Source organism: Miniopterus schreibersii, assembly GCF_964146895.1.
Source record: "Miniopterus schreibersii genome assembly, chromosome: 20".
Taxonomy (NCBI): Eukaryota; Metazoa; Chordata; class Mammalia; order Chiroptera; family Miniopteridae; genus Miniopterus; species Miniopterus schreibersii.
This window is the reverse complement of record NC_138122.1, coordinates 13,064,123-13,092,053: the sequence shown is the minus strand read 5'-3', so window position 1 is coordinate 13,092,053 and position 27,931 is coordinate 13,064,123. Positions and strand designations below refer to the sequence as shown.

Below are 27,931 nucleotides of genomic sequence, written 5' to 3'. Positions count from 1 at the left end.
AGTGAGTGTCTCAGTTAGGGCTGGTTTCTAACAGGGCTCTTGGCCAATCAACTTGACTGAGTTTGCAGCATGTATTGTGACTGCTCAGAAGTCTATTCCCTATGAGGAAAGGATAATACCAGAGTTTAGACACCTGGGGAATTATTAGATGTAGTGTTTGGTGCTCAGAATGGCGGAGCACACAAGAAAGGCAAAGGGTGTTTTTTGCTTATTTTCAAGAAAGCTTTCATATCTTGGGAGGGACTGAAAAAAGTTCCAAGCAAGTCCTATGCCTAGAAGGTACAGAAATGTAAATCAGCTCAAATGTAGCTGTATGGCAGGCAAAGGCTTGTCTACCTCATGTATTCCAGCCGGTAAACAGAGAGGAGATAGGTTGACATGGCGAAGTCCAGCTTGTTGATGAGGGCGGACACTTCAGGAGCAGGGTCCAGCAGGTTGATGATGGTGCTGCGGAGCTCGTTCAGTTCAGCCTAGAGGGGAATGAACACTTGAAGTCTCACGTGTTCTGTCCCCCAGGAGACAGAAACCCCAGTGACTAATTCTGGCTAATCCGTGTTGAATGAAAGGATCTGCTCTCATTATTCAAGAGAGCTTAGCAAAACTCCTGTGCTGCACAATCTATCCTTGGGAGGGCAAGAATCCTTACGGGGGTGACTGTGTCGTTCTTCATGGCTGAATTATACTGGAGGACAGATCGCAGTGGCTCTTTGCTGGGAAAGGTGAGCAGGGGTGACTTGGTGGCTATTTCACAGACCCCCTCGTACCATTCTTCTGGCCAGAGTCCTGGAAGAGAGTGCACACAAGTGAGATGACAGCCCTGGTCGTGAAGCACTGCAGTGGGGTTGACGCTGGTGATTTCTAGAGTCATGGGTCCCTTGTTTAATTATCCCCCAAATTGGGCACAGAAACAAATCTGTTTCCTAACTTGGGCACGTTTTCCTAAGATATGTGGCATTCTTGGAACCATAAACCCCATCTGGGAAGTGTAACATTTGCAAATACTTACAGGAAGCAGCAGCTGCATTGGGCTAATTTCAAATGTGTGCACATTCATAATTAGGTTGAGTTCTACCTCACTTTTGTTTTTACTCTGCGTTCTTGTCTTCCCTGGAAAAGCAAACATGCCCCTACCTGACCCCTCCACGGCGAATCCCATCAGTACGGAATAGAGCCAGAAGTCCCGGAAGAGCTTCTGCAACCGTGGCTTAGCTTCCTTGATGGGCGGCAACCGTCGGGTGAGCTGATGTGCCAAGGAGAGAGGGCGAAAAGGTGGTTATTTGCTCACAAACACCTAAAACCTTTGGATGTGAAATCAACCACAGATTCATTCTCCAAGAGCATTCTCTGGGAACCTGTCAGTTAGATTGCATAGAAAAAGGCAAAATGAGCAGTGACTGACACTTCTCGGTAAGTTTCCTGGTAAATGTTCATTCATTCAGCAAAGATTTATTAGTATCTAATTTTCATGGGGGAGGTGAAAAGCATGATTCCTACACTTTAAGATCTTTCTACCTAATTTGGAGGCAGGTAAGCAAGCACAGTGTGGTGGTGATCCTGGAAAAAGGTGTCATGAGTCTCAACGTTAGCATGTGAGTAAACCTTAGCCAGGCAAAGAAAAGAGAGCAGCCTGTCCAGCATTCAGGTCCAAAACCTGGCAATGTGGAGGGCATGGAGTGCTTAGAGGAAGGCAACAATAAACTGGGGCTAGGGCTCAGGTGAAGGGATGTGACTGAAGAGACTAAGATTGTGAGAAATCTTGTTGAGGAGAAGTGGCCTTCAAATCTTTTCCAGCAGTCCAACTTTTCAAACAGTAATCTTGGGAAGAATCCCAAGATGTACAACAGGTATAGGCAGAGCTGTACACATGTAGGAGTGAGAAACTAAAGGCCCTGCACACCTGCTCCAGCCAATGACATGTGTTGTGTGCCACGCTCCCCTCCCCTGTGAGAAGCAGGGAATGGCCCTCAGGTATGTAAAATGATTAAATTTGTGCACAATGCCTGCTGAACAAGTCAGTCCTTACAGAACCCCAGCAGACACTGAGCCTCCATACAGTGATAATCAGCCTGCAGTGAAGGGGGACTCTGTGCCTGTACATATGAGCACCAAGTACAGGCCAAGTCATGGGCCAGGGACACAGAGGTAGGACAGATGATAATCCCCATTGCTTGGGGGGGGGGGGGGACCTTAACACATGGATGGTAGGATTATAAATTGGTACAACACTTCCTAGAAAGTTATTCAGTAATACACATCAAAGTTCTAAATATCCCCATTTTACCTAAAATCTCATCTCTAGAAATCTATTTTTAAAAAATCTAACTTGTAACTACTTGTGGAGATGCATGTTAACTAAACTTATTGTGGTAACCATTTTGCAATTTTTCAAATATCAAATCATTATGTTATACACCTGCAACTAATACATCAATTATATCTCAATTGTAAAAAAATATGGCCCTGGCTGGTGTAGCTCGGTTGGTTGAGCGTTGTTCTGTGCACCGAAAGCTCAACAGTTTGATTCCGGGTCAGGGCACATTCCCAGGTTCTTGTTTGTTGCTTTTTGTTTTATATCCCACATATGAATGAAATCATATATGGTTCTCGTCCTTTTCTGACATATTTCACTTAGCATAATACTCTCAAGATCCATCCATGTTGTTGGAAACAGTATGGAGGTTCCTCAAAAAATTAAGAATACAGCTACCATGTGACTCAGCAATCCCTCTTCTGGCTATCTACCTGAAAATTCTGAAAACACTTATTTGTAAAGTTCTATGTACCCCCATGTTCATCGCTGCATTAGTTACAATAGTCAAGACATGGAAACAACCTAAGTGTCCTTTGTTGGCTGAGTAGATAAAGAAGATGTGGTACATGTACAATGGAATCCTATGCAACCATTAAAAGATGAAGTATTGCCGTTCACCCTCATTTAGAGTGGAGAACACAGAGAATGGGAGGAGGCGGGATTCCCACCTGGGTGGACAACATGGTTTTGGTGAGGTTGAGAACTTATGGTGAGAGAGCAGCAGTCACATGAGGGTCCAGAGGGATGATGTTCCACACAGAAAAAAAAGCAAGTGCCAGGGGCCAGGAGCACATCGGCTCTTAGTAGGCTCCTCTGAGGAGTCTGACAAAGGTCACAGTCTCTCTCTCCAAGCCATTATGAGAGAGCCTGTGCTGAAGACTTAGTATTGAGTAGGAATGATGCAGGCTCTGAGAAAATGACGTCTGACTGAAGCTAAGTGTCAAGCCAGGCCAAGATTCAACCACCTTTTTGAGTCCTAAACATAACAGCCCTTTAATATGCTAGAATTTGTCACCATAAGCAACATACAGATGCCCCCTGCAGCCCCCTTGCACACCTGCAGATTCCCAAGTCTCACTCTCACTTTAGAAGGCTTCTGGGTAACACCACTACCAAACACACTCACGGGTACGGAAATCAGGAAACAGCGCTCTGTGATAAGTTGGTCTTCCAGACAATCCCGAATGTTCTTATAACAATGTTTTAGATCTCAAAATTAAAAACAAAAACAAATCATAGCCCCACAGATTATGAATGCCTAGATGGAATTGAATTTAGGAAGCACTGCTCAGTAATGTCTTACAATGGGCAGGAGAGCTGGGCTGCAAATTATGGCAGAGAACACAGTGACTTTTGACTAAAAAAAGGTCTCCCTATAAGTCACAATTCAGTCACAATTCTCATTCTCTCTCTTCACTTTTCTTTTTCTTTAAAATATGTTTTTATTGATTTCAGAGAGAGGGAAAGGGAGAGAGAGATAGAAACATCAATGATGAAAATCATTGATTGGGTGCCTCCTGCATGCCCCCCTCTGGGGATTGAGCCCACAACCCGGGCATATGCCCTGGCCTCTAATTGAACCATGATCTCCTGGTTCATAGGTCGATGCTCAACCACTGAGACACATTGCCTGGGCCTCTCTCTTCATTTTTCACTGAGCTCATGGAAGGATGGGGACACCTTCCTGCCTAGCAGCCACATCAGCCCTGGAGGCCAAGGTGAAGTCAGACTCTGCAATTACCCTAGAGGCAGAATTCATAGCTGGAGGGCAGACAGTGGCCTCTATTTCCATGGAAGCAGTACAGCTACCACCCCTGAAGTAACCCAGCTCCTGAGCTCTGAAGAGCATCCCTACAATGTGGTGGTTTCAGCGAGACTACTCCATCAGCACATCAACACAGGGATAAGGATAGTCATGCAGTCAAAATATCAGCTACATTAGAACTGGAACCAAGGAGTCACAAAGACACAGTTGAGGGGTTTGTGCTGACAAAGCTAGTTGAGTGGTGTTTGATTTGGGACATATTTACTTTGGAAGATACACAACAACAGCCCAGCACCAAAGTTCACTTTGAAACTGTCCTGATGACCTTGGCTGATTTCATCTCTGCAACGCCACTTCTCAGAAGCACAGAGGTGAGTTTGGTTTCTAAAATTTCTGATTATAAATTCTCATTTGTGGTTAGAAATGGGCAACTGGTGCATTTCTCTATCAAATTACAAATTCAAAAGCTTTCTATACTACCTTAGAAATGGAAAACTTTTTATTTTTTAATCTGCCTATTAATAAATTTTTTCAGTTACATTATTGGGACAACTAATGAAATTAAAAACAGGAATTAGACCAGGAAAAGATTATACCTATGTTAAATTATTTGAATTGGATAACTGTACTGTGATGATGTATAAGAATATCCTTCTCTGACATTTTCCCCTAAAATATTAGAATTAAAAGTTAGAGGAACACAATATAAGTGATCTACTCTCAAATGGTTCAGATAAAAAAAGGTATATGAGTGTGCCTGTGTGTGGACACACACACACACGTATATATGGAGAGAGAGAAAAAGAGAATAATAAAACCACTATTCTGAAATATAAAATCTGGGGAAAGGGTACACCAAGTTTTTCTCTCTGCTGTTCTTTGAACTTTTCTGGAAGTTTAAAGTTATTTTGAAATTAAATGTTTTTAAAACTTCAGGCAGTTACTTCTCTTCCATTATATCTGCCCTGTTTTGGGCCTGGAGATAACAGCCACAAGAACAGGGGTGTCCCAGTGTTATGCTCTGATGTGTAACCAAAAATAATCTTCTCTTCAAAGATAATAATCTAGAGTTAACACAACCTAGTGGAAGTTTAAAGTGTCTTATATAATTCTTGTTATACTGAATGGCAAAACAACAGGAGGTTTACCTTTTAGACCCTGAGTTTCAGTCCCCAGGAAATCTCAGGTGTATTTTCTCCCTCCTTTGACAATGGAATAATGAAAACGGCTTTCGGCTTTTTGTTATATGACGTAGGAACAGGGTGTAAGGAGTTTCTGAACAGACTATCTGAACACAGGGTACAAACATGAATGTCTTCACCTCTGCCTTCCCCCGTCTCATTTCTTTTCCTGAACTCTTATTCAAGTTGGGTTTGTTTGTTTTTTAACATATTTTTATCTGAAAAGGATACTTTTCAGTGTAGCCTAGTAAGGAGACTTTCATCAAGTCGCTTACTTTCTTCTTTTCTAACTTTTAAAAGTGTATTACCATCAAAACCTATGCCCAATTCTATCTGGAAACTGGGCCCAGTTCTGCTTGCAGCCACACACATTAGAAATTGTTTCAGGGGCAGGCTATGTATGTGGCAATGCAGCCTCAGCTAGATGCTTGGGGGTGGGGGGTACAAGAAAAAAACCCCAGACATTTTCAAAGCCAGAAACTATACAACTTTCCCTCTCCAAAACATGCAATTCAAAAGCCTCTCAGTTGTGAACTGAACAACAGTTGAGCTGGTAATTTTAACAGTACTGTAGGAGAAGACCCAAGGAGGGAGACTAAGGAAGGGTAGGGACACCAGTCCTGGTGCCTTAGGGCAAATATGCAGCGTGATGGACGATGAGGGGGTGGAGGGTTCAATCATCTTGGTTCCAATCTAGCCACAACCAGTCACAGCAATGTAATGCTCAGTATCCTGATCTGCAAAATGCTGCAAGGACAAAGTTAAGTTATATAGACAAAGTTCCTTGTATGGCGCCCAGCATCATCATCAACAGAGCATCTCAAGTGGGGTATCCATACAGTTAGCCCCATCTTCAGGCCTAACAAGTCCAAATAATTACTTAACAGGAGCAGTAACTCTCATCTGGCCTCAACTGGAAGCAGGTATTCTGGTCCTCAAATATCTAACAGGAAATGGGGATATACACAACAAATTTAATAAGTCACAATTCCTCTTTCTGGGGTGATCAGAAGTTGGGATAACGTGTGATTGTATAGCATTACAAGTACTGTCACTGTCCTGGCAATATACAGAAGCGTCAAATAACAGCTCATCTACCCAGGATGCAATTAATAACCAGGAAACCAGCAATAGAAAGACAAAGCCATTTGGCAGTCCAAACTGATTTAACAAGCCAAGTCACACCCTTTCTTGGAACAGGCAGAGAATGAGTAGATAAAGACGGGCTTTTCACAGGGTATGTATTAAAATTTATCTTGTTTTACGTAAGTAAAGAGAGTGCCCCTCAGGCCTTTAGTAAGAGCTCTGTGACATCACCCTCACACAGACTTTATATGCCTCGAGAGATTATTTCTAACTCAGTGCTAGAAGCAATTAAATAGAAAAGATATAGCTCCTCCTTAAAGCAGTGGGAGCCAATTTAACATACAAAGGAGAAAAAAAGTACACCTCTGGCAAGCGCAGCCTCATAGCCTCCAACCATATTTTAGCTCACCAATCACATTTCACTGTGGGGGGGTGTCTCTGTTATAGACAAGTTCCAGATCTTATGCAAATCAACCCTATGTTGACTACACACATTTCAAATACCTTTAGAATAGCTGTTTTCAGAAAGCCTGGCCCATACACAATTTCAACTTCTCCACTCAAGCCCCACCTCTTGGTGAAAGCTTCCTGACTCTCTAGGACCCCCACTCCTACTGCAGGAGGCACCCCAGATCTGCATTACCGCCCCCTGCTTTAGTGCACATCTGTCCCCCACCTGGCTGGTGAGCCTCTTGGTGGGGGGACCTTTATGCTTCCAGTGCCTAATATGTTGTGTGAAGATAGGACACGAAGTTTAGCAAATAAATGAAAAAGAAACTCCCAGGGCCTGTGAGCCCCTGGGATTCTAGATGGCTACAGTTCTGCAAACCCTTAATGAAGAGATTCTTATCTAGGGGCCTTCAGGAAGGTTTATGAAGCCCAAACAAATGTTAGTATCTGTTTATCTTCACCAGATTCTCTTAAAGTCCATAATCCTAAAATGGTTCAGGACTGGCACTCACAGGACATCGTCCAGGGTCAAAGTTGCCCGGACTGGCTACCTGAGCTCTGCAGAGGTGGGGTGGGGTCTGCTAGGCTGCCTCTCACATGCTGTTTTCTCCCTGCCAGCTTTAGCTCTGCCAAAATGAAATGTCCGTTTCAACCCCTCATTGTTTCTCTCATATTAACATCCATGTGTGGGAACAATGGCCTGGCGGATCAGCTTGAGAAAGGTCCTAAGTCTGTGGATTCCCAATGGGGGCAGTTAAATAGCAAAAACCTGAGCATGCCCCTTCTCCCTGCTGACTTCCACAAGGAAAACACAGTCACCAATGACTGGATCACAGAGGGGGAGGAGGACGAGGATTATCTGGACCTGGAGAAGCTATTCAAAGAAGATGACAATTACATTGACATCATCGACGTGGTTTCGCCCACAGATTCAGAGCTCAGTGCTGGGAACATCCTCCAGCTCTTCCAAGGCAAGAGTCGGATCCAGCGTCTTAACATCCTCAATGCAAAGTTTGCCTTCAATCTTTACCGAGCACTGAGGGAGCAGACCAGTACTTCCGACAACATCTTCATAGCCCCTGTGGGCATTTCTACTGCCATGGGTATGATTTCCTTGGGCCTGAAGGGGGAAACTCATGAACAAGTGCACTCAATTTTGCATTTTAAAGACTTTGTCAATGCCAGCAGCAAGTATGAGATCACAACCATTCATAATCTCTTCCGTAAACTGACTCATCGCCTCTTCAGGAGAAATTTTGGGTACACACTGAGATCCGTCAATGACCTTTACATCCAGAAGCAATTTCCAATCCTGAATGACTTCAAAGCTAAAGTAAAAGAATACTATTTTGCTGAGGCCCAAGCAGCTGACTTCTCAGACCCTGCCTTCATATCAAAAACCAACAACCACATTCTGAAACTCACCAAGGGCCTCATCAAAGATGCTCTGGAGAATGTAGACCCAGCCACTGAGATGATGATTTTAAACTGCATCTACTTTAAAGGTAAGAAATAGCTTTATGTTTCTCAAAGTTCACAGAGACAGGCAAGATCATAATAAGGTAACAGTGGAGCTAACACTTACTTAAGCCCTAACTTCATGTTGTACACTCACTGAATCTTCACTGCCTTGTGAGGTTGTTACTATTGCTAGTGTCCCCATTTTATAGATGGAGCCACCAAGGTACAGAGAAGTAAAATGACACTCCAAGTGCACAGCTAGGAAGAGTCAGAGCCAGGGTTGCCCCAAGTAGGCCACCTCTAGCCCTTTGTTAAATTGGAAAAAATAATACAGAAACCTTTTTAGTATTTGGTCAGTCTGGATTTTTTTCATTTCCTTGCCCAATTATCAGTAAGTAGGAATATGGACGAAAGGCTGAAGTGAAAACTGTTCAGCTTGAGTAATTGACATTAACACCAAAACTCTTTTGGGGACACTTCTGCATTAAGGGGTAGGTGTGGGGGTGAAGAAACTATTATTTCTAGAGCAACTGTTCTGGGTCAAGTACCAAAGTACTTTTTTAAAGAGACTATTCCCCCTCACTATACACACACAGGACCCCTGGAGTCCTAGAAATAAATGGGCATAGATTTGTAAAATCCAGACCTCTCTTTTAATATGCTCTCACCAGGACTTGAACAAGAAACATCTACTTCACTCTACGAGCCTAGAGAGCTGGAGAGCAGACACAGGAATGAGTCAGCATCATAACTGGTCTCTGTGACACAAACCACTTTCCTTTCTACCACCAAGAATTAGTGGGCACTAGCTAGGGTTAGCCCCCAAGGCCTGGGAGGCCATACTTCCTGGGTTGTTAGTTCCAGGGCAATTGACAACAGTCCAGAGGGACAAAGGACTAAGGCCCTCTCCTGGCTGCTGTTGGGGAGCCAGTGTCCCTCAACGGGCCAATACACTGCTCTGTACCTATGCCAAGGCCTCCAAAACAGTTGTGCCAGGCAGGCATTCTGCCAGATGGGCAAAGGAGGGCTGAAGAGCCAAGACCACAGGAATGAGCTGGAGCCCTGGGCATCCCCCTCCGCAAAAGTCAGGCACAGTGCTGTGCTCGTGGTGGGTGGAACTAAAGGCTAAGGCTCTAACAGGCTTATGACAGACACACAGACACATACACTCTAGACAGGTATCTCCAACTTTCTAAAAGTTACCACTTCGCTTTCACAAAAGACCTACATTAGTACAGTAACAACTTTTTTCTGTCAAAGTAAAAATCCTCTCAGATTTTTTTCAGTTAAGGAAAATAGATACTCTTCACTTTACACCGCTTTAGCTTACAAAAGGTTTCACAGGACTGCTCTACTTTCGGATAGTAGGGGAAACCTACAGACATGTTGAACACTCACATATCCTTCCTAATACTGGCTAACAGTACAAGTTTTAGAAGTGAACAAATTGCATTCTAAGCTCTGGCTTCACCACCCCTTATTTGTGTGGTTTCAGGTAAGTCATTCACCATCTCTGTGACTTGGTTTCCTCATCTATCACAATGATAACATCTACTCTGACAGGGACATGGGCAGCACTACAAGAAGTAGTGAAGCCACACTTTAGCTCAGTGCATGGTATGTAGCAAGGGCCCAATGAACTGGGATGAGTAAAACTAAAGATTCTAATATTATACATTAAGTATGTATGGTGTTGCTAGTGACATTTATTTAACTTCTATAAGCAATTACATTTTGTTTTGGAGTGACTTTATAACAGGGCAGAGGATACATTTGGGCACCAAAGCCTTCAGTCCTACAAGTCTATGGGGCACCCCTGGGCCCCAAGGGCCTCTGCATTAGGTTGGACAGGTTTTGAGGAGCAGGCAGACACACAGCAGCAAGCCATCCCAACTGGAAAGGGGCTGGAGAAACAGCTAAAATGGTTAGTTTATAATCTCCTGAACTTAATAACTAGTGTCCCACAAAAGTGTAAAAGTGGCAAATATATGTGCTTCTTTTTCCCATCATATTGGAACGGTCACTTAATTTAGCCCTGGGAATCAGGATGAAATGCTAGTAACATCCAGTCTTTTGTGGATGCTTATCAAAGAAGAGAGTCTAAAAAGTAATTTTAATCTCTAGCTCCCAAATTTGTTACTAATTTGATTTTAATTTCAAATGTTATAACCACTTTGTAAAGCACAATAAAACAGAGGTTGGGCCTCAACAGGAATTCAAAGGAAAGAATCCCAGGAGACACGAGACAGCTTCAGCAGAACTGGAAGAGCAGTGATTCTCAACTAGGGGATATTTCTGCTCCCACGGCAAATGTCAGGAGACATTTGCGGTCGTCACAACCTGGGGTGGAGGGGGAAGTACTCCTGGCATCTAGAGAGTTTCAGAAGTTAGGCCAGGGATGCTGCTAAAAATCCTACAATGCATAGGATAGCTGCCCATCACAGAGAATTGCCCATGTCAATAGTGCTGCAAAGCCCTGGGCAGAGGCCACCTCAGGGAGGAGGAAACTTAGCTATAATCAGCAGTTGGTGTTTAAATCTCCTGCAAAGGAACCTCCTGCTTATCTCATCCATCTGTTCTACCTACCAGCTGGAAACCTTGAACAAGTTGCTCAGTTATGTGCCTATTTCTTCATTTGTAATGGGGCTAATAATATTAAACACCTACCTCCATTTGGTTGCTGGAGGAGAAAATGAGGTAATACAGGAAAGATGCTTAGAAGAATGCCTGACACATCATCAGTTCTCAACCGTCAGGTATCCATCATTACTAGTTATTAGCACCTTAGAGTTAAGTTAGTAATGTACTTCTTCCTGGATATACAGCCCTGCACCCAAATCTAAAGAGAAGAACTTGATGGCAGCATTGCATCCCCAATGCGTCTTGCTAGTTCTTACAGAATTGCAGAGTGTGAGGGATAAAAGCTATCAAAACAGATCTGCCATGAACTCAAAGCTACTCATTTTACAGATGAACAAGTAAAGGCTCAGGCAAGTTAGGTGTCTTGCAAGGATCAACAACTATTTAGTGTCATAATCTAATTCAGAATCTACTCTGGTCTACTCATCCTCTCCACCATTACCATGCTTCCTATAAGTATGTTAGTGTTCTGATCTTAGAATCCTCTAAAACTGTGGTTCTCAAAGTACGGTCTGCAGACCAGGAGTATCAGCATCACCTGGGATGCTGATACTCCCAGTTCTTGGCTCAAACCAGGCTTTTGGGATCAGAAACTCTGGGGCTGGGACCAACAGTCCTAACAAGCCCTCCAGGGGCTTGATGCTTACACGTTAAGGACCACTGCTCTAAAAGAACATTTTCATGAAAGCCCCATTCCTGTTGACTTTACAGGATCCTGGGTGAATAAATTCCCAACAGAAATGACCCACAACCACAATTTCAGGCTGAATGAGCGCGAGGTGGTCAAAGTCTCCATGATGCAGACTAAGGGGAACTTCCTGGCGGCAAATGACCAGGAGCTGGACTGTGATATCCTGCAACTGGAGTACGTGGGGGGCATCAGCATGCTAATTGTGGTCCCACACAAACTGTCTGGAATGAAGACCCTCGAGACACAGCTGACACCCCAGGTGGTGGAGAGATGGCAGAAAAGCATGACAAACAGGTACTTCAAGTTGAGTGTTGGTTCTTTTGATTTCCAGGACCTTGAGGGAGCCCAGGAATACTAGAACTTTGGTCATTTTAAGAAAAAGGGAAAAGTATGCATGAATACCCAATAACTACCACATTGGGCCACTCTATTAATTCAGCCCAAATTTCTTGCTCGGTGAGAGGTAAGCAGAGCATCTGTGAGAAACACATCTGCTCTCCATAATGACAGAAGTTAGGGACAGGTGACTCAGAGCCAGCTTGGAAACAACCCTGGCTCTGCCATGTATTTGCTTTGTGGCTTTGAGCCCTGGCTCTGTCATCGGTAAAAGTGGCATGATCCTATAACTTCCTAGGGTCACTGGGGGAAATAAACAGAAAAACAATGTCAAGCATCCCTCACAGTGGGAGGTGTTTAATGAAGATGAACTCTCCCCTTCCCCTTCCCAAGAAATCCTGAGGTCCTCTTAACTCATTAAGAACATGTCATTCATGATTTTCCTCTATTATTTATTACTCCATAGTAAAAACTACAGGTTTCAAACATTTACTAAGATTATATTATTGGATCATGGCAGAAAATGGAGAAGTTACATTTCTGTTTCATTGGATACTGGCTAGCTAGGCCCATATTAAGTGAATCTGGTGTGGATCTCCTTTCAGGACAAGAATACAAAGAAATGTAATAAACTAAGAAGCGGGCTCTTAGAAGAAGGCATTTGCCCAGGTAGCCAATTAGTCATCAAGCTCTGACAATTTTTCTTTACAACTGTCCCTTCCGTACTTGCCTCCTTCCTAACTACCTTCTACTCTGAGCCCAGAGGCCTAACCAGCCTGCCCGTTTCCATTCCTCAGTCTGCCCCAGCACTGGCTACCAGAACAGCATTCTCATGAACCATCTCCACCTGTCTCTTCTCATAAACTCTCTGTGGACCCCCACCCACAGGATACAGACCAGTTCTTGGCCTGGCCCAAAGCCACAGCCCCATCTAGCCTGCTCTGTTCCTCCTCCTCCTCTCTCCCCTCCCCTCCTGCTTGGTGTCCCCCTGCGCCCCAGCTAGACCACAGGAATACCCTTCTCCACGTCCCCTCTTGGATGGCTCCAGTAGTTAGATCTGTTATAGTCGGTCAGACATTTATATTTTCACTGCTCCACATGAGAGTCTTGGTTTACTAAAAGGAAAGCAAGCTCTTGAGAAGGGGAATGGCATCTGAATCTCTATCTCTGTGAGGGATAGATTTGGCCCCAAAGGCACTATTGTTGCTGTTTATCCAGTTGAGGACTGACTGAATGAGTTGTGGCAAGGACTAAGAATGCTTAGCACTCTGGTATATATTTATTTATTTATTTATTTATTTATTTATTTTTAATATATATCTTTATTGATTTCAGAGAGAGGAAAGGAGAGGGAGAGAGAGAGAGATAGAAACATCAATGATGAGAGAGTCATTGATCGAGCCCACAACCCGGGCATGTGCTCTGACCGGGAATCGAACCCCGATCGCCTGGATCCCAGGTCGATGCTCAACCGCTGAGCCACCCCCGGCCGGGCCCTCTGGTATATATTTAAAGGGTTCTTTTTTTAAGTACACTGACCTTGATTAATAAAATAAGAAATGGCTGAGTCTGGCCAGTGTGTCTCAGTGGTTGAGCGTTGACCCACGAACCAGGAGGTCACAGTTAGGGTACAGGCCTGGGTTTCGGACTCGATCCCCAGTAGGGGCGCATAGGAGGCAGCAGATTGGTGATTCTCTCTCATCACTGATGTTTCCATCTCTCTCACCCTCTCCCTTCCTCTCTCTGAAATCAATAAAAACATATTTTTTTTAAAAGAAAGAAAAAAGAAATGGCTGAAATTAGGGACCCAAACAGAATAATTTTAGACACCTTCTCAAACCATAAACCAGTAGCAATTCTGCTGCTGACCTGGAAGACCAGCCATGAACCATACAGTGTCGAGGAAATGACCACTCAGCAGTAACTGTGCCTCAATTTTCAGTAACTGAGATTATGATAAGATGGTCTTTCCAAAATCCTCAAGTGACAGACAGTACCAGGATATAATTTTAACAGGGCTGTGTCAATTCTGTGGTAAATGCACCACTCCTGGGTGCGTGTAAAGAAAAAACATGATTCTTTTAACTTGTGGTTCATGAAACTTGGTCCCCTTTTATTCTCTGAACAGAACTCGAGAGGTGCTCTTGCCCAAATTCAGGCTGGAGAAGAACTACAACCTGGTGGAGGCCCTGCAGTCAATGGGGGTCACAGCGCTGTTTGATGAGAACAGCAACATGACAGGAATCTCAGACCACAGGATCAACATCGACCTGGTAACCTCTCCCCTCCGCCCTCTGCACTCATCCCCCAGGGTCTGCCCCAGAAAGCCTCCCCCCACCTGGCCCAGACTTCACATGTTGGGGAAGCTAGGTCTGCACTCTGAGTCTGCTAGACACTGGGCAGGCAGGGTGGTCTGTCTCAGGAAGCAGCCTGGGGCTGAGCCCCATCCCAGCTGACACCAGAGAGAGTAGATGTGTATTCCACTCTGAAGTAGCTACTCCCAGCCGAATCATGAAGGACCCGTTAAATACATGCAGAGACACTGTACTACCTGTACACTGACCTAAACATACCAATGATAGGCATTCCACACAAAAAAAGAGAGACCACCAGTCCAAATCATGTGCAGTTCCAGGCCCAATCCGTCTCCTGGCAGTGCACCCGAGTGTAAGGACATGGCACCTGCAGCCTCTGTCTTGACTCAAAGACTGCTCATACTGTGACCACACGCAAGAGTGATTATGATGCTAAAGTTTAAAGATAAGTGTTGTTTAAATAACATGGCCTCTAAGCACAACTACCATATCTGACAAGTGATTTGAAAGTGTTTCAAGGGTCAATCTAACCAGCTGTGGTCTGTGCCTTCCATATGGTCTTTCAACCCAATCCCTGAATGAGATGCAGCTCCACCATATCTCATATCCCTCTGCGCTCCAACTGACAGAATCTGACAACTTTCCTTTCCATTTTGAAACAGTTCAAGCACCAAGGTACCATAACAGTGAACGAGGAGGGCACCCAAGCTGCTGCTGTTACCACAGTGGGGTTCATGCCACTGACAACCCAAGTCCGTTTCAACGTCGACCGCCCTTTCCTGTTCCTTGTCTATGAGCAACGCACCAGCTGCCTTCTCTTCATGGGGAGAGTTGCCAACCCCACCAAGTCTTAAAGGTGGAGGTCTGGGTGTCTCAAGTTTTGGGGGCGCTCTGTGATTCTGTTTCCATTCTAACAATGAGAACAGAGATGTCTAGCATCGTGACTTTTGTGGTTTATGCTGCCGTTCTGAAATTGAGGCCCATACGCGAGAAGGAATCTACCAACTGAGGAGCTTGCCGGAGTCAATTCTGCATCATGAACAATGCTGTAGTCCACGGAGGTTAATGTGTCTGTAGCATGTCAACTGTTACCCAGAGCATGACAGCAACACAAGGACCAGCTCACATCCTGCCTCCTCAGAGCCTCCCTGGGCACCTCCTTCCCTTATAGTCCCCATCCTTGCACCTCTGGCTCTATTACTCAAAGCCTTTCTCAACCGGGGCTCCTCATCTAACACAGAACACAGAAATGAGTGGCATGACTAATTTCTCACCTTTCTCAAGGACAGTGCACAGCTGGCACCATTCCCGATGCCCAGGAGAGAAGCCACCTCTTGATTTTCAAGGGGTGCCCTGGGCATTAGGTCTTAATTCTAGCAAAGGCCCAACCTTCCAAACTGATGATGTCATCTGTACTGTTGCTGTTACCTTACTGCTGCCCAGAGGACAGTATATATATGTGGCCTTGCCTTCAATCCTAGAGATAAATAAGTATCACCAGAGATAAATATCACCACTTTCACTGTGTATCTGTGATAATTCTAATTTCTGAAACTCAAATAACAAAGAAAGGCTAAACTAAAAATAGCTGACATCCCCAAGAACGACAGAGGTTGAGAAAAAGTAATTTGAGTTCTCCACAGTGACTCATGTGCAGGGCATGTTCCTGGGTGAGTGTTGCTAAGGCCCAGGGTCAAGGCTGCTGTGGATGAGGCTGCATGGGGAATTCCTGAGATCAGTCTTTACATGGGGCACACATTTCAGCTTTCATCCCTGGATGCAGGGAAACCTTCAGATGTGCTCCTGTCTGGTTTGATAAAGCAGGCAACATCTGAGGAATAAATTTCTGGATTCTTTGCTACCTGGGTAAGACAAGTGGAATCCAAAGAAGTTGTTCAGAATTCAAGAGTGCTGGGGATGATGGGCAGTGGCAGGGGGAGCATAACAAGCATTGTGCGTGCAGCTGTCCAACTGTGACCCCCACAGCCCTACAGGAGAGGCTTTCTCTCTACAGAGGAGAAAGATCTGGTTTAGCAGGGTGCAAAACCTGCCAAGATGCTGCTACAATGAGTGGTGTGGCCAGGGTTCAAGTGCAGGCTGGCCTGACTCCAGGGTCACATGGAGAGTCTTGTCACATAGGGGATCTGACTCAATGAGACCACCACCAGTCATGGAGATAGCAAAAGGGGAGAACCTAGTGCTCTCCAAAGTTGGGGGCACTGTGATGGGTATGCCTTGGGTTATCTCACACCAACCCTGACTGGTTTGCACTATTATCACCTTCTTGCAGCTAAAGAAACAACTAAAACTCATAGAGGTAAAGTGATCTGCCCTAGGCTTAAATTCAAACCCAGGCCCTGCTTTTGCTGCTAACCTCCTCTGCCTGCTCCCTTCCCAACTTCCTGCACCAGGGCCTGCCTCTGCATCCACCGTCTACTGACCAGTACAGGATTGAGACCAAGTCTTTCCTTGTCACACCCTCTTGATTGCTAGGTGAAAAATGAGGTTGCTAATGACCCACTCCTTGAATTCCTTCTCCAATTTGCTTCAACACTGTTCTTCTCTGGTGCTTGTTTTACATTTCTCATCCAGCTGCTGGTTCCTCTCGCTGCTCCCATTCCTAAATTTAGCTTCTTCAAAAAACTCTGCCTTTAGCCCTTTGTCACATCTGTCTTCTACCCAGAAAGGCAACTGCCTCACTTTTAATTTGCTGGAGCCAGCCCAGGCTCCTCTATGACCCTGCATCTGCACAGGTCAAGGCTTCCACTCTGCATGCTTTTTGTTCACTTATATCCGCTCAGAATGCCCTTGAATCCCCTCTTTTAGAAACCAGCTGATCCATGTTTCAAGGCAGTGGAGTATTAATTCAGAGCACAGACCCAGGGCCAAGCTGCCTGGGTTTGAATCTTGTCTCTGACATTTAGTAGCTGTGGGACTTTGAGGCAAATTCTGTGCCTCAGTTTCCCCATCTGTAAAGTGGGGATAATAACAGTACCTACCTACCTTGCAGCGCTGTTGTGAGGGTTCAGTGAGTTAATGCCTGGAAAGGGTTTATATCTGTGCTTAGTGTTTAACAAGAGCTAGGGAAGGACTTCTTGTTACTATCTTCATCTGAGACAGTGTCTACCCAAGGGTTCCTAACAGGGAAGCCTTGGCTGGGTTTCTCCCACTTAACTTCCTGAGGTTAAATGCTAAGCCTTGTGAACAGATGCGTTTCTATGGAGGGAGAGGGCACGGCTTTCAAAGGAATCCATGATCTAAAAATTGTTACTCCATAAACCTCAATTTACAGGCACTGAGAAAATAAGTAACCTGCTACTAGTGTTACAGGTCAACTACCTCTAAGTGAAGGGCACAGATGTTTTTTGAGTAGGAGACATGTCATTAAATCACTATTTCATGACAATGGAGCAATCAGGACTCTAGAAGCAATAGGTAACTTTCAAAATGCTTACTTAACTAATGGGCTAGACACCAAGGGAAGCAATTTAGTCAGTGATATTTCTAAAGAAATACTGATAAAGTTGCAGGACAAAGATCACCAAACCTAAGCAGGAAGGAGCCTCAGAGATTACAAGACCCAGCCTCCAGAGACTCCCTCCAGGTTCCTAAGGTCACTGATAAGTGAACAGCTAGCTGCACTAGGACTGACACCCAGGTTTCCAGTCCTAAACCAAAACCGACACTTCCACTGAACAAAGTAATTTGGACACTTTGTCATCAAAAGATCCAAAACAGAGTATCTTTTCTTAAAAAGAAAGAAAGAAAAAAAGAAAGGAAGGCAGGAACCACAAAAAATTAAGAAACAAAAAACTTTGGAAATTAGTTTATCCTAAAAGGTCCAAGGGGTAACCAGAAAGCAAATTCAAGAGCCCATGATCTCTGTGCTCTTTGTTAAGCAACAGAATCAAATATTTGTTTCCTCCCTGATAATATAACCATTAACTTTTGTTAAAACAACAATGCTTTATTCATGTAAAAGGTCACTGCAGCAGAGGAAAACAAGCCTATTTTAAGTATGTTCTAGCCTATCCTTGCTAATACCTATGCCTACACTGACCCCGCCAGAACTTCAGAGGGTCATCTCCATCTTTTCTTAGAGAGGCTGAGGTGCTCACTCAGGATTCCACAGGCAGGACCAGAGGTTCAACCCTGGCCCCTGTGACTAAAACCAACCTCACCAGTCATCGCTCCCCAAAAGTGCTACGTGCCTCCTCTAGATTTGTTACTCATTTATTAAACTCTAAATGATAACCACTAAACATGTTTAAAACTTCACATGCATATGGGTCATAGAATTCTGGTGTACACTAATTCAAGTGTCACCTCAAGCATGCTCCCTGTCTGCCAAAATCTGCTCTCCTGTGGAGAGGTCTACCCTCCTTTGACCTTGGCAGTGTGGTGTCCGCCCTTCTCCCCTCTAACAGTCTAAGAGAGTACCATGGACTTTATACCTCTCCCTCGAAGTCAAATAAAGAGTCCATGTGCAAAGATACTTCCAAAACACAATTGTAGCCCAGCTGCCGTGGCTCAGCAGTTGAGCATCAACCTATAATCTAGGAGAATGTGGTTTGATTCCAGGTCAGGGTACATGCCAGGGTTGTGGGCTTGACCCCCCTGTGGGGGTGTGCAGGAGGCAGCCAATCAATAACTCACTCATCATTGACGTTTCTATCTCACTCTCACTCTCTGAAATCAATAAAGACATATTTAAATAATAATAAAATAAAATAAAATAAAAACACAATTGTACACTAGTCAATATTAACTATAAAGTGAAAAAATTTATGTTTTAAAAAATTAACCAATGAGGGTGTTGATGGAAAATACCATGGCAGAAAGAGTCCCAGCAGTCATTAAATCTCAAAGGCTGTGGGAGAACACGTACGAAGGTAGTAAGGATCCCAAAGGAACATGAAAAGTCATCGCAGTACAGGTCCAAACCCTTGTCTCCGCAAGCATACCTGGGAAGAGGAGACTGTCCTGACATAGATGTGGGCAGGGGAACAAATGACTGTGCTTCCCCTCCTGAATTAACCACTTACTGGAGGGAGGGACAGGGGAGAAAAGGACAGGCAGAAGGAAGGTGAACTGGAAGCAGAATGTTACACAAAACGCAATGTGTCATCTTAAGGGTGTCAGTCAGTTACTAGTTTTCATCCATCTTGGCCAGCTAAAATTAGACCTCCTAAAGGTCCCCAGATTCAAATGATGAACACCCAGACTGCAGAAAATGTGTTGCAGAAATCAGGAGAGTCTCCTGCCTGCCTGGCCTCTATGCCCAAGTCACTACCACAGCTCAGATGTCAACCCCTCTGGTGTTCATGTGAAGGGACATACATGTAAGTGCCCAAGATTCAAACTACTAGGGGTGGGGTGGGGTGGGAAGAAACTAGAAGGCAGAAGCAAGGGCTTAACTAGAAGGTGGGTTAAAATACTAGAAAATATGGGGCCTGGTTTAGGGCTGGTTGTTGGGAAAGACTGATGAAGGGAAAAATGACTTTTATAAAAATCATTTGAGAAGTGGCTGCAGGTTAAGACAGAAAAAGATGGAGAGGGACTCTCTACCAGACAGTTACGGCAGGGGAGAGGGCCTGTACCATGAGCGGCCTGGCTCACTGTGCCAACAATGCCCTCCAGGGGACACTGACAGCTGCCACAACAAGGTCTGAGCACCAACCAGAGGCATCCTTTTGCAGGAAGGGGCTGGGGAGGAGGTGAAAGCAGGTGCCCATCTGTATTAGGGGTACCACAGCAGTATGAGACACAGGAGAAACCCAGAGTCAGACCATGGACCTGGAGCCATGCAAGAGGGAACTCAAGTGGGTTCCCCGGTAAACCTGCTGAGCACGATCGGGCAGGGCTTAGAGAAAGAAAGGTGGTGTGGCCACAGTGGCCACAGTGGCACATACCTATGGGACAGTCACCGAAGAGCTGGTGGTACTAAAACACAAATCACATCTACAGAATCACTGGCACCTCACAACAGCAACACTCAAAACATGAGCACAGTATCTAGGGTTTGAAACCATTCCATTAAAATGAATACTTACCACAGCTATTACAGGAATGAGTACACCCAAGTTCCCTGCGCTGCTAGAAGCCTAGAAAAGAACAGAATTGAGTCAATGATAAGCATGTGTTTATTAAATTTTAAAAAAGACAGTGTTGTGTAAAGCTGAAATTCCTTAATTTAAAAGAAGTGATGAAGATACAGGGAAATGTATAAAAATGCTCATCCAGCATAATTTTAATAGCAAAGCAACTTAAGTGTCAAACAAAATGATTACATATATCATGGCACCTCTGCATAATTAAATACCACACAGCTATGAAAAAGACAACATTCTGAAAAATATTTAGTTACCTTGGAAAGTGCCCCAAAAATGTCAAATGCAAAAAATTATCACCCTAGACTGCAGGAGGTGGCTGCCATGAGCTGGATACTGCCTGACAATGAAGCTACCCTCTCCCCGACCCCTGCCAGCACCCCTGAGAAAGAACCTCATCCCCTTTGTTCTTGTACTATATCAGGATGTGTTTAAATCTTTTAACATGGAAAGCACCGTATTTCAACCAAGATGGAGCCTGAGGACTCAGCCCTGGACAGCAAGGTGACACACTGGGCGACCTTCCTCCCTACCTTCAGTGCGGGCCCCTTCTCGCTGGCCCTCTCACTGGCACGCTTTCCCTCCAGCCCCAGCTGCACAAACAGCTCCAGCAGATTCATGAGCAGCTCATCCACGAGGTGCTCATCCTGGATGTTGGCTGCGATATTAGCCAGGGCGTTGATTACTGCCAGGGAGCAGTGCCTAGGGAGGGGGAGAGAAATGACAGCCACCACCAGGCAGGGACCCCTCGCCCTCCTTCCCCCACTGCAGAGGGAAGGCAGGCTTACTCCACTCAGCCTCGGCCAGCCTCACCATCCCTTCTCAGTGCCTATGAAGAAAGAAGCCCTCCAGAGGAGATGAACACACCAACTTTGTGAACAAAGGCCCGTGATGCAAAGTCAGTTGCTGCAGAAATGACTGTGACCTCTACTGACATGCATTAAGGGTCTCAGGGGACTCTTTAGGTTCCAGAAATCTGCCTGCTGGGGACTTGGGAAGGTCTCAGGAAAATTTCCTCTGAGTGCCAAAGTCCTACTACATAATTAAAAATGAAAGTACTCCCAGACATTTCTTGGACAGACCCTGTTTCCCCCCTCAAATTATAGAGAGCCTTAATTCACCACTATCACCCCTACAACTTTTGTCTGATGATCAGCTTCTTCCCCAAACTGCCTCCACCCTAGGGTTGATGTTAGTATTAACTCACATCAGACACTTTGGAAGTGTTCAGTCGTCCTGCAACAACCTGCCATGGGATCATACATGCCAGCCCCACATAAACTCTAGATACGAAGTTGACATACCCCCTCAACCAGACGCTGTGAACCAGCCAGGCTTGCCAGGCTTCTGTGAGCACTGAGGGCAGCCAGACCCTACCATTTCTATGCTGTGTGACTCTAGGTGAGTAGCTAACATTTTTTAGCCTTTTCCTGAGTTTGAGTTTCTTCCTGAGTAAAACTAGGATCATTCCCTCCTCCCAGAGTACAGGAGGAATTAAACACTCTACGTGAAGCACTAAGCACATCGTCTGGCCCCTAGTAATCTCAGAGCAAACAGCAGCCATGATAAAGGCACCCATTTCACTAATAGGTGAATTCCTGATAGGTGAGGAAAACGAATGGCAGTAAATGCTTCAACCAGTGAGGAAGAGAACAAGTCGCTTTTGGTGGCAATATCAGAAGTCTTTATGGAAGAAGAGGAAACTTGAGTCAGAAGTTGAAAAACTGGTAGGCATGGGAAGACAGAAGGGCCAAGAGCAGCAAGACAGATGTGAGGATCAGAGGAAAACAGAGCAAATACAGGGTAGGGAAGGCTCGAGGAGCAAGGAGGTGCAGGAGTCACTTTCAGAGCAAGGAAGCAATGTGGGAAAGAGGTATTTTGGTCTGTGAGTCAGTTTCATTGCACAGATCAAGATGGATGGACTCAGAAGGAAAGGGTGATGAGCTGGCTGCCTCCCCAACCCACTCCACAGGCTGTTCTAGTAGTGTGGGCTTGTGATGATGGCAGTTAGAACGCAAATAATGAGAGTTGGAATTTATCGAGAGCTTTCACCTATACAATCTCAACTACCCACACAACTGGAGACATTTGATGAATGAGGAAACTGAGGCACACAGCCACACTCCCACCCACTGAGTTGGATAGGAGAACAGAAATGCCAACAAAGGGGCAATATCTCTTCCTCCCTGCCCCAACCTTCTGTCTTCCTGACTTCACTTCCTTCTTTCCCTCTCTTCCCTTGATCTGACAAACTTCTGTGAGATCTTCCAAACTTGGAAAACAAATGTCTCCATCCTTAAAACATTCCCAGAAAGGGCAATGGACAGACAAAGAAATATTTCTCAGTCTTCCAGAGAAAACTGGCCAGATTTTACACAAATTTCAAACATTCGAGAATATAAAATACCCATTCCAACTTCAAACCTCCAAATTCTACCTCTCTGAATCTATCCTGAGGAAAGCATCAGAGATGCTCACAGATATATAGCTATTATGGTATTCAATGCAGCACTTACTAGCAGAGAAACTGGAAAGCTATCTAATATCCAAGCTAGGGACTGGTTAGATAAATCATAGTGCTGCTATATGATGCGATACTACGCAGCCATTAAAGACAACATGCAGAGGAATCTTTATGGGGTGGCTGATGTGTTATTACATAAAAAACCAACAAAAAACCAACAATAGGCCTGCCTAGACTGGGGGGAAGGCAATGAGCACTGTGCTCCAGGCAGTGGGAATATGGGGTTTTCATTTCTCACCTTGTGTGTGCACTGATCTGTAGCATATTTTCTTTAGTAAGAAGAAAAATTTAAGACAAATCTTCAAACCTCACATTTTCAAAGGAAGTTAAATACTGTCATGATCTAAAGCAACAATGAAGTCCAAAGAATTACCTATAGCCATGATCCTTGTAATCTTTAGTGGCCGAGTACACAACAGAGCTGGCCTTCACGCTAATCTGCTGGAAGAGATTCCACACTTCCTGATAAATGTATTGCTGGAAGACAGCAAGGAACACCATTAACATGCCATAACTACTCCATGAAAGCCCCTCCCTGGAACACAGAAAAGGCCCCTCTGTTGTCATTTAGAGGGAAAGCTCCTGGAATCATGGAACATAAGGGCCTAAGACCATCCAGGGCATCCATTCCCAAAATTTTAAGCAAACCTCAAATTAAAAGCTAAAAAGAGAACAGCTTCTATTTAAATCCTATTATTAACATCAGCAAGAAATTAGCCTAAACTTCTGTTTTCCCCAGCACTTACAGAACCGTTACATCAGTTTCTTCTTTTTAAAAAACAACAACTCACTATTCAGTGGTAAAACAGTTGTGAGAATTTACCTGATCTGCAGGGTAAATTTAATCTGTATATTTCACATTCCTGATAGTTAAAGGAGTTTAACGAAACTTGCTCAGGGTTAGTGGGTGGCTGGAGCCTTCCTTACATTTCCGGTGATAACCAGGCAGCCCAGCTGGTCAATGATAAGTACGTCAAGCGGGGAGGGAGGCTGGCAGAATTTCTGCTGCAGGATCTGTAGAATTGGCTCCATGACCTTTGGGGTGTCCCTCAGAGCCACTGCGATGTGTCCCAAGGCTCGGATAGTATGGTCAGGAATCAAGTGAGCATCCCTACGGGAGGGAAGAACAGAGCGCCCTGGGAACAGTCCTCTGCATGCAGCCGTGAAATAAAACCTGGAAGCTGGATGTGGACCTCAGCATCATCACAGTCTTTTACATGAAGCATTCATCTAAAAGTGACAGCCTGGGATCCTTAACCACCAGCAGAAACACAAAGTCCTGGTTACCAGGTAGGAAGACAGATATGTCTCTCTACTCCCAAATACTGGTCCAGAACAGACATTCCAAGGTGAGTTTCTTCTGAAATCATGGGACAAACCCAATGCACAATCCACTTGCACAAGAAGGACGCAAAGAAGTGCACAATGCCAGCTACCCCTTGACCCCTAGAAAGCACCTGGCCGCCCCTCTGAGATGGGACATACTTGTCACTCTCCTGGGAGATGTAGAGCCTGTTGGAGAGGCTGGCCAGGAAGGCCTCCACAATCACTGCATCCACCGTCAAGCCAGCTTTCAGGCACCTGTGCAGCAAGGAAACCCCCACGGCATTAGGCATCACAGCCACCAGATGAATGTTTTGTTTTAATTTTTCCTTTCCCAGGTTTACAAAGTTTAAAGAACTGCTCTGAACATTTCCCCTCAGAAATCTGAAAGTCATTACATAGAATGAGTTCAAAGAACTGCTGCAGATTTTGCCCACTTGATAAAAATATCTCAGTCGGAACAGTATCTTCATTATTTTGCCCATAACAGTTTCCTTCAGAATGTCATATCCACCCTAATTCCTGTACTGTTCCTTAGTCATTGTAACTGATTCAAGAGACAGATGGTCCCACCCTAGCCAGCGTGGGTAAGCTGGTTGGAGCGTCATCCCATACAAGGTGCACAAGACGGTTGAGGGTTTGATTCCCAGTCAGGGTACATACCCAGGTTGCAGATTTGATCCCCGGTCAGGGTGCATACGGGAGGCAACTGATCGATGTTTCTCTCTCTCTCCCTTCCTCTCTAAAAATCAATAAGAAAGCATATCCTTAGGTGAGGATTTAAAAAAAGACAGATGGTCCCAAGATAGCTGAGGGAATATTAAAATTATATTATTCAGCTTTACAAAATTATAAACATTTCTTATTTTGTAAAGGGTTTATTTTGTCTAAAACAGCCTTTCCTTCCTCCTGGGTCACCTGTCCCTCAGGCCCAGTATCCCACCTGCAGATGTTGTCAATAGCAATGTCCCGGAGCTGCTCGTACATGGAGGGCTGGCTCTTCTTTCCTGACATTACATTCAGGGTCGACTCGGAATGCTCGTTGGTTACACTGATTTTTATATCATTGCCAGCAACTGAATGTAAAAATTCAAGTAAGTACCTGGTTAAACCTGTCACTTTCCACCCCCGTGTCTGTAATTCAAAACCAAATAATATGCTAATCATTTTTAACTTATAATAGCAATCACTCTTAAAAAGATTCAACCAAACATTTCAGAAACAGAAGTGTCTGAGAACAGGAAGGATGAAACAAGCATGTTTCAATCAAAAGGAAGAACACTTAGATTACAAAGTGATAAATACATAAAACAGTAATTTCTTAAGAAATGGTTCAAAAGGCATGATGAGCATCCACAGGCATTTATCCAGAGAGTTATCTAATACTGTGCACAAGCTGGTAAAGGTGGAGGCAAGGGTGAGTGAAGGGACCTTAGAGCCAGAGGAACCCCTCTTTGCTCTAGGCCACGGGGAATCTTACAGGTTACTTGGAGTTTGGGGCTCTGGGCCTATGACCTCGTTTGGGCAAGGGGACTAGAGGAAACCGTGTACAGACAGTTACTGGTCCAATGTCTGGGACATGAAGAACTTATACTTCAGACAACCTCAGTGAGAGATGGGGCCAAAAATAAGTGGGACCAGAGAGGGGCCTATAGGAGTGGTGGGTGCACATGACAGGGAAGGCAGAGGAGGGAAAGGCATGGAGCCCCCAGGGGTCCTGTAGAGAAAGCCATAAGAAAAGGGAGGAGGAAAAATGAGCCCACATATAGGAAAGTGCATAGCCCAGCCACAAGCTCTGTCACAGAACTGTGCTGGGCTCACACACAGTCACATGGTCCTTTTCTTGGATTCTCAAGGGCACGGGGGGGGGGGGGGGGGGGGGCTAGGGACACGACTTCAGTTGCAGCCAACCTATTACCTGTATGGTACTGACTGTGATACTTATAGAGTTTCACCAGCACAGGAGATGGAACAACCAGGAAATCCCGCAGAGACGGCGTCACTGAGTGCACCACCACCGGGAACCTCTCACACAGGCGTCCCAGACCCTGCAATACACCATTGACCTGTCACACAGTCCAAGGAAAGGCTGGTTGAGCAGTGAGATGCTCAACAGTTCAAATACCCAAATTTGATCAGAAACTTCCAAAGTTAAAGCTCTCAAAGGGCCATTTGACCATGGGGCACAAAGACAGGAAAGGGAGATGGTCTTGATTCTCCTCCACGTAAAAGGGAGATATATTTTTAAAGTGTGTCCATCTGTTTTTGAAGCAAATTAGGGGAGAAAGGGTCTAAAACATGATTTCTAAACAATGGCAGACATGGAGTCACTGGGGTTTTCAATAGGTTAAGAGTCTCAGCAGAACAGAGCTGGCACCACAGATGTCAGAAGATGTCCTCTCATGAGGCCCTCTGGCAAACATCTGCAGCCCTTTACTTGTGAGCTTGAGAATAGCCTGGATGGCAGATATCGGGCAGCTCCCCACAAAGGAGGACCCAGCTGCTCCTGGACCCCTCACAGAAATCCCAGAACCCTGTCAGCAGCATCCACCACTCAGTGGTGAACTGTGTCCACACAGGCTCTAGTTCAAATTCCTAAAGACAACAGCTCAGACTCTGGTGCTGGTATGCCAACCACAGCCTGAATGGCAGAACAAGGTGGCGCTATTGATGGGATCTAAGCCTCCCCAGTGTCTGTGAGACTGACCTGCAGACAGCAAATAAGCAAGGGCAAATGAGCAATGATGACTTTGCTGGACGTCTTGGACTGTAGCTTCTCAGACAGCTTGATGCAAAGACTTTCTGCACCTAAATTCAAAAATCAGGGAGGGTATAAATGATTAGCAAAAGGCCAAAATTTACAAAATACTCATTCAACAATTAATCATACAATTTCACTAAATCCCAGAGACACACTTTTTTTGCAGGACTTATTAATACTGAGAGGTTACACCAGAAAGTGTTAGAAAGCAGGTGTTTTTAACTGAAAGCTTATCTCTGCTTCTTTTCTGCTATTGTGAAAATACTACCCTGCACAGTGTGTGACTGCTTTTTCTCTGCTGACCCCGAACCTTCTCATCCCCCGTCCCCACAGTGTTCTGTGAATGGCAGCCATCTGCAAGTCTGCTGCATGCTTCTAAACAACGGCAGACGTGGAGTCACTGGGGTTTGCAACAGGTTATGAGTCTCAGCAGAACAGAGCTGGCACCACAGATGTCAGGAGACGTCCTCTCATTAGGCCCTCTGGCAAACACCTGCTGCCCTTCACAAGGGCTGAGAAAAGCACCGAGTTCCCAATTCTCACACAAAAGCCTCAAGGGCCAGCAATAGCGGAGAGAACACACAGGCCCTGTGGTCTCAGCCAGCACCATCCTGCCAAGTCCAGACACTAGATGTCCAGGGCATGGCAGAAGCTGATGCTCACCCTGCTCATCCTTCACAGCCCACACCATGAGGTCCACACAGGCGGCATTTGCCTGGCAGCGTAGCTTGAGGGGGCTCAGCTCATTGTGGATCCTGTCTGCATCGTGCAGAATCTTCTGAAGCTCTCCCTGGCTTGTGTTGAATTGCTCCAGCACAAAATCATGGATCTCCTTCACAAAGGTGGTCGAGAGGTCTGTAGGAAAGAGAGTAGGCATTGCAGCTGGAAACAAAACTGCAAGAAAATTCAGGTAGCAGCTGTGAATTTCTACAGTCTTTTCCTCTCTAAAACTTAAGAACATGTTTGCTGCTGGCTGT

At 45.0% G+C, this 27,931-nt stretch overlaps 2 protein-coding genes across 2 annotated transcripts in view; one reads left to right on the top strand and one right to left on the bottom strand.

Moving 5' to 3' along the window:
• Positions 1 to 27,931, bottom strand: part of PI4KA (phosphatidylinositol 4-kinase alpha) — a 97,054-nt gene that overhangs the window by 36,576 nt on the left and 32,547 nt on the right. Inside the window, exons 11-22 of the mRNA XM_081123072.1 lie at positions 27,618 to 27,809; positions 26,901 to 27,001; positions 26,112 to 26,241; positions 25,137 to 25,269; positions 24,356 to 24,451; positions 23,798 to 23,981; positions 23,244 to 23,347; positions 20,880 to 21,048; positions 20,290 to 20,340; positions 1,132 to 1,240; positions 647 to 783; positions 337 to 470 (exon numbers count right to left, since the gene is read on the bottom strand). Of these exons, the coding sequence (XP_080979198.1) occupies positions 337 to 470; positions 647 to 783; positions 1,132 to 1,240; positions 20,290 to 20,340; positions 20,880 to 21,048; positions 23,244 to 23,347; positions 23,798 to 23,981; positions 24,356 to 24,451; positions 25,137 to 25,269; positions 26,112 to 26,241; positions 26,901 to 27,001; positions 27,618 to 27,809 (1,540 nt within the window). The remainder of the gene's footprint in view (positions 1 to 336; positions 471 to 646; positions 784 to 1,131; positions 1,241 to 20,289; positions 20,341 to 20,879; positions 21,049 to 23,243; positions 23,348 to 23,797; positions 23,982 to 24,355; positions 24,452 to 25,136; positions 25,270 to 26,111; positions 26,242 to 26,900; positions 27,002 to 27,617; positions 27,810 to 27,931) is intronic.
• On the top strand, positions 4,397 to 15,763 carry SERPIND1 (serpin family D member 1; the record flags this gene model as incomplete). The annotated part of the gene is given in 6 exon segments (XM_081122960.1): positions 4,397 to 4,426; positions 4,428 to 4,447; positions 7,412 to 8,298; positions 11,606 to 11,879; positions 14,050 to 14,194; positions 14,899 to 15,763. Coding segments are annotated over 6 exon segments (1,548 nt in total). The 3' UTR covers positions 15,091 to 15,763.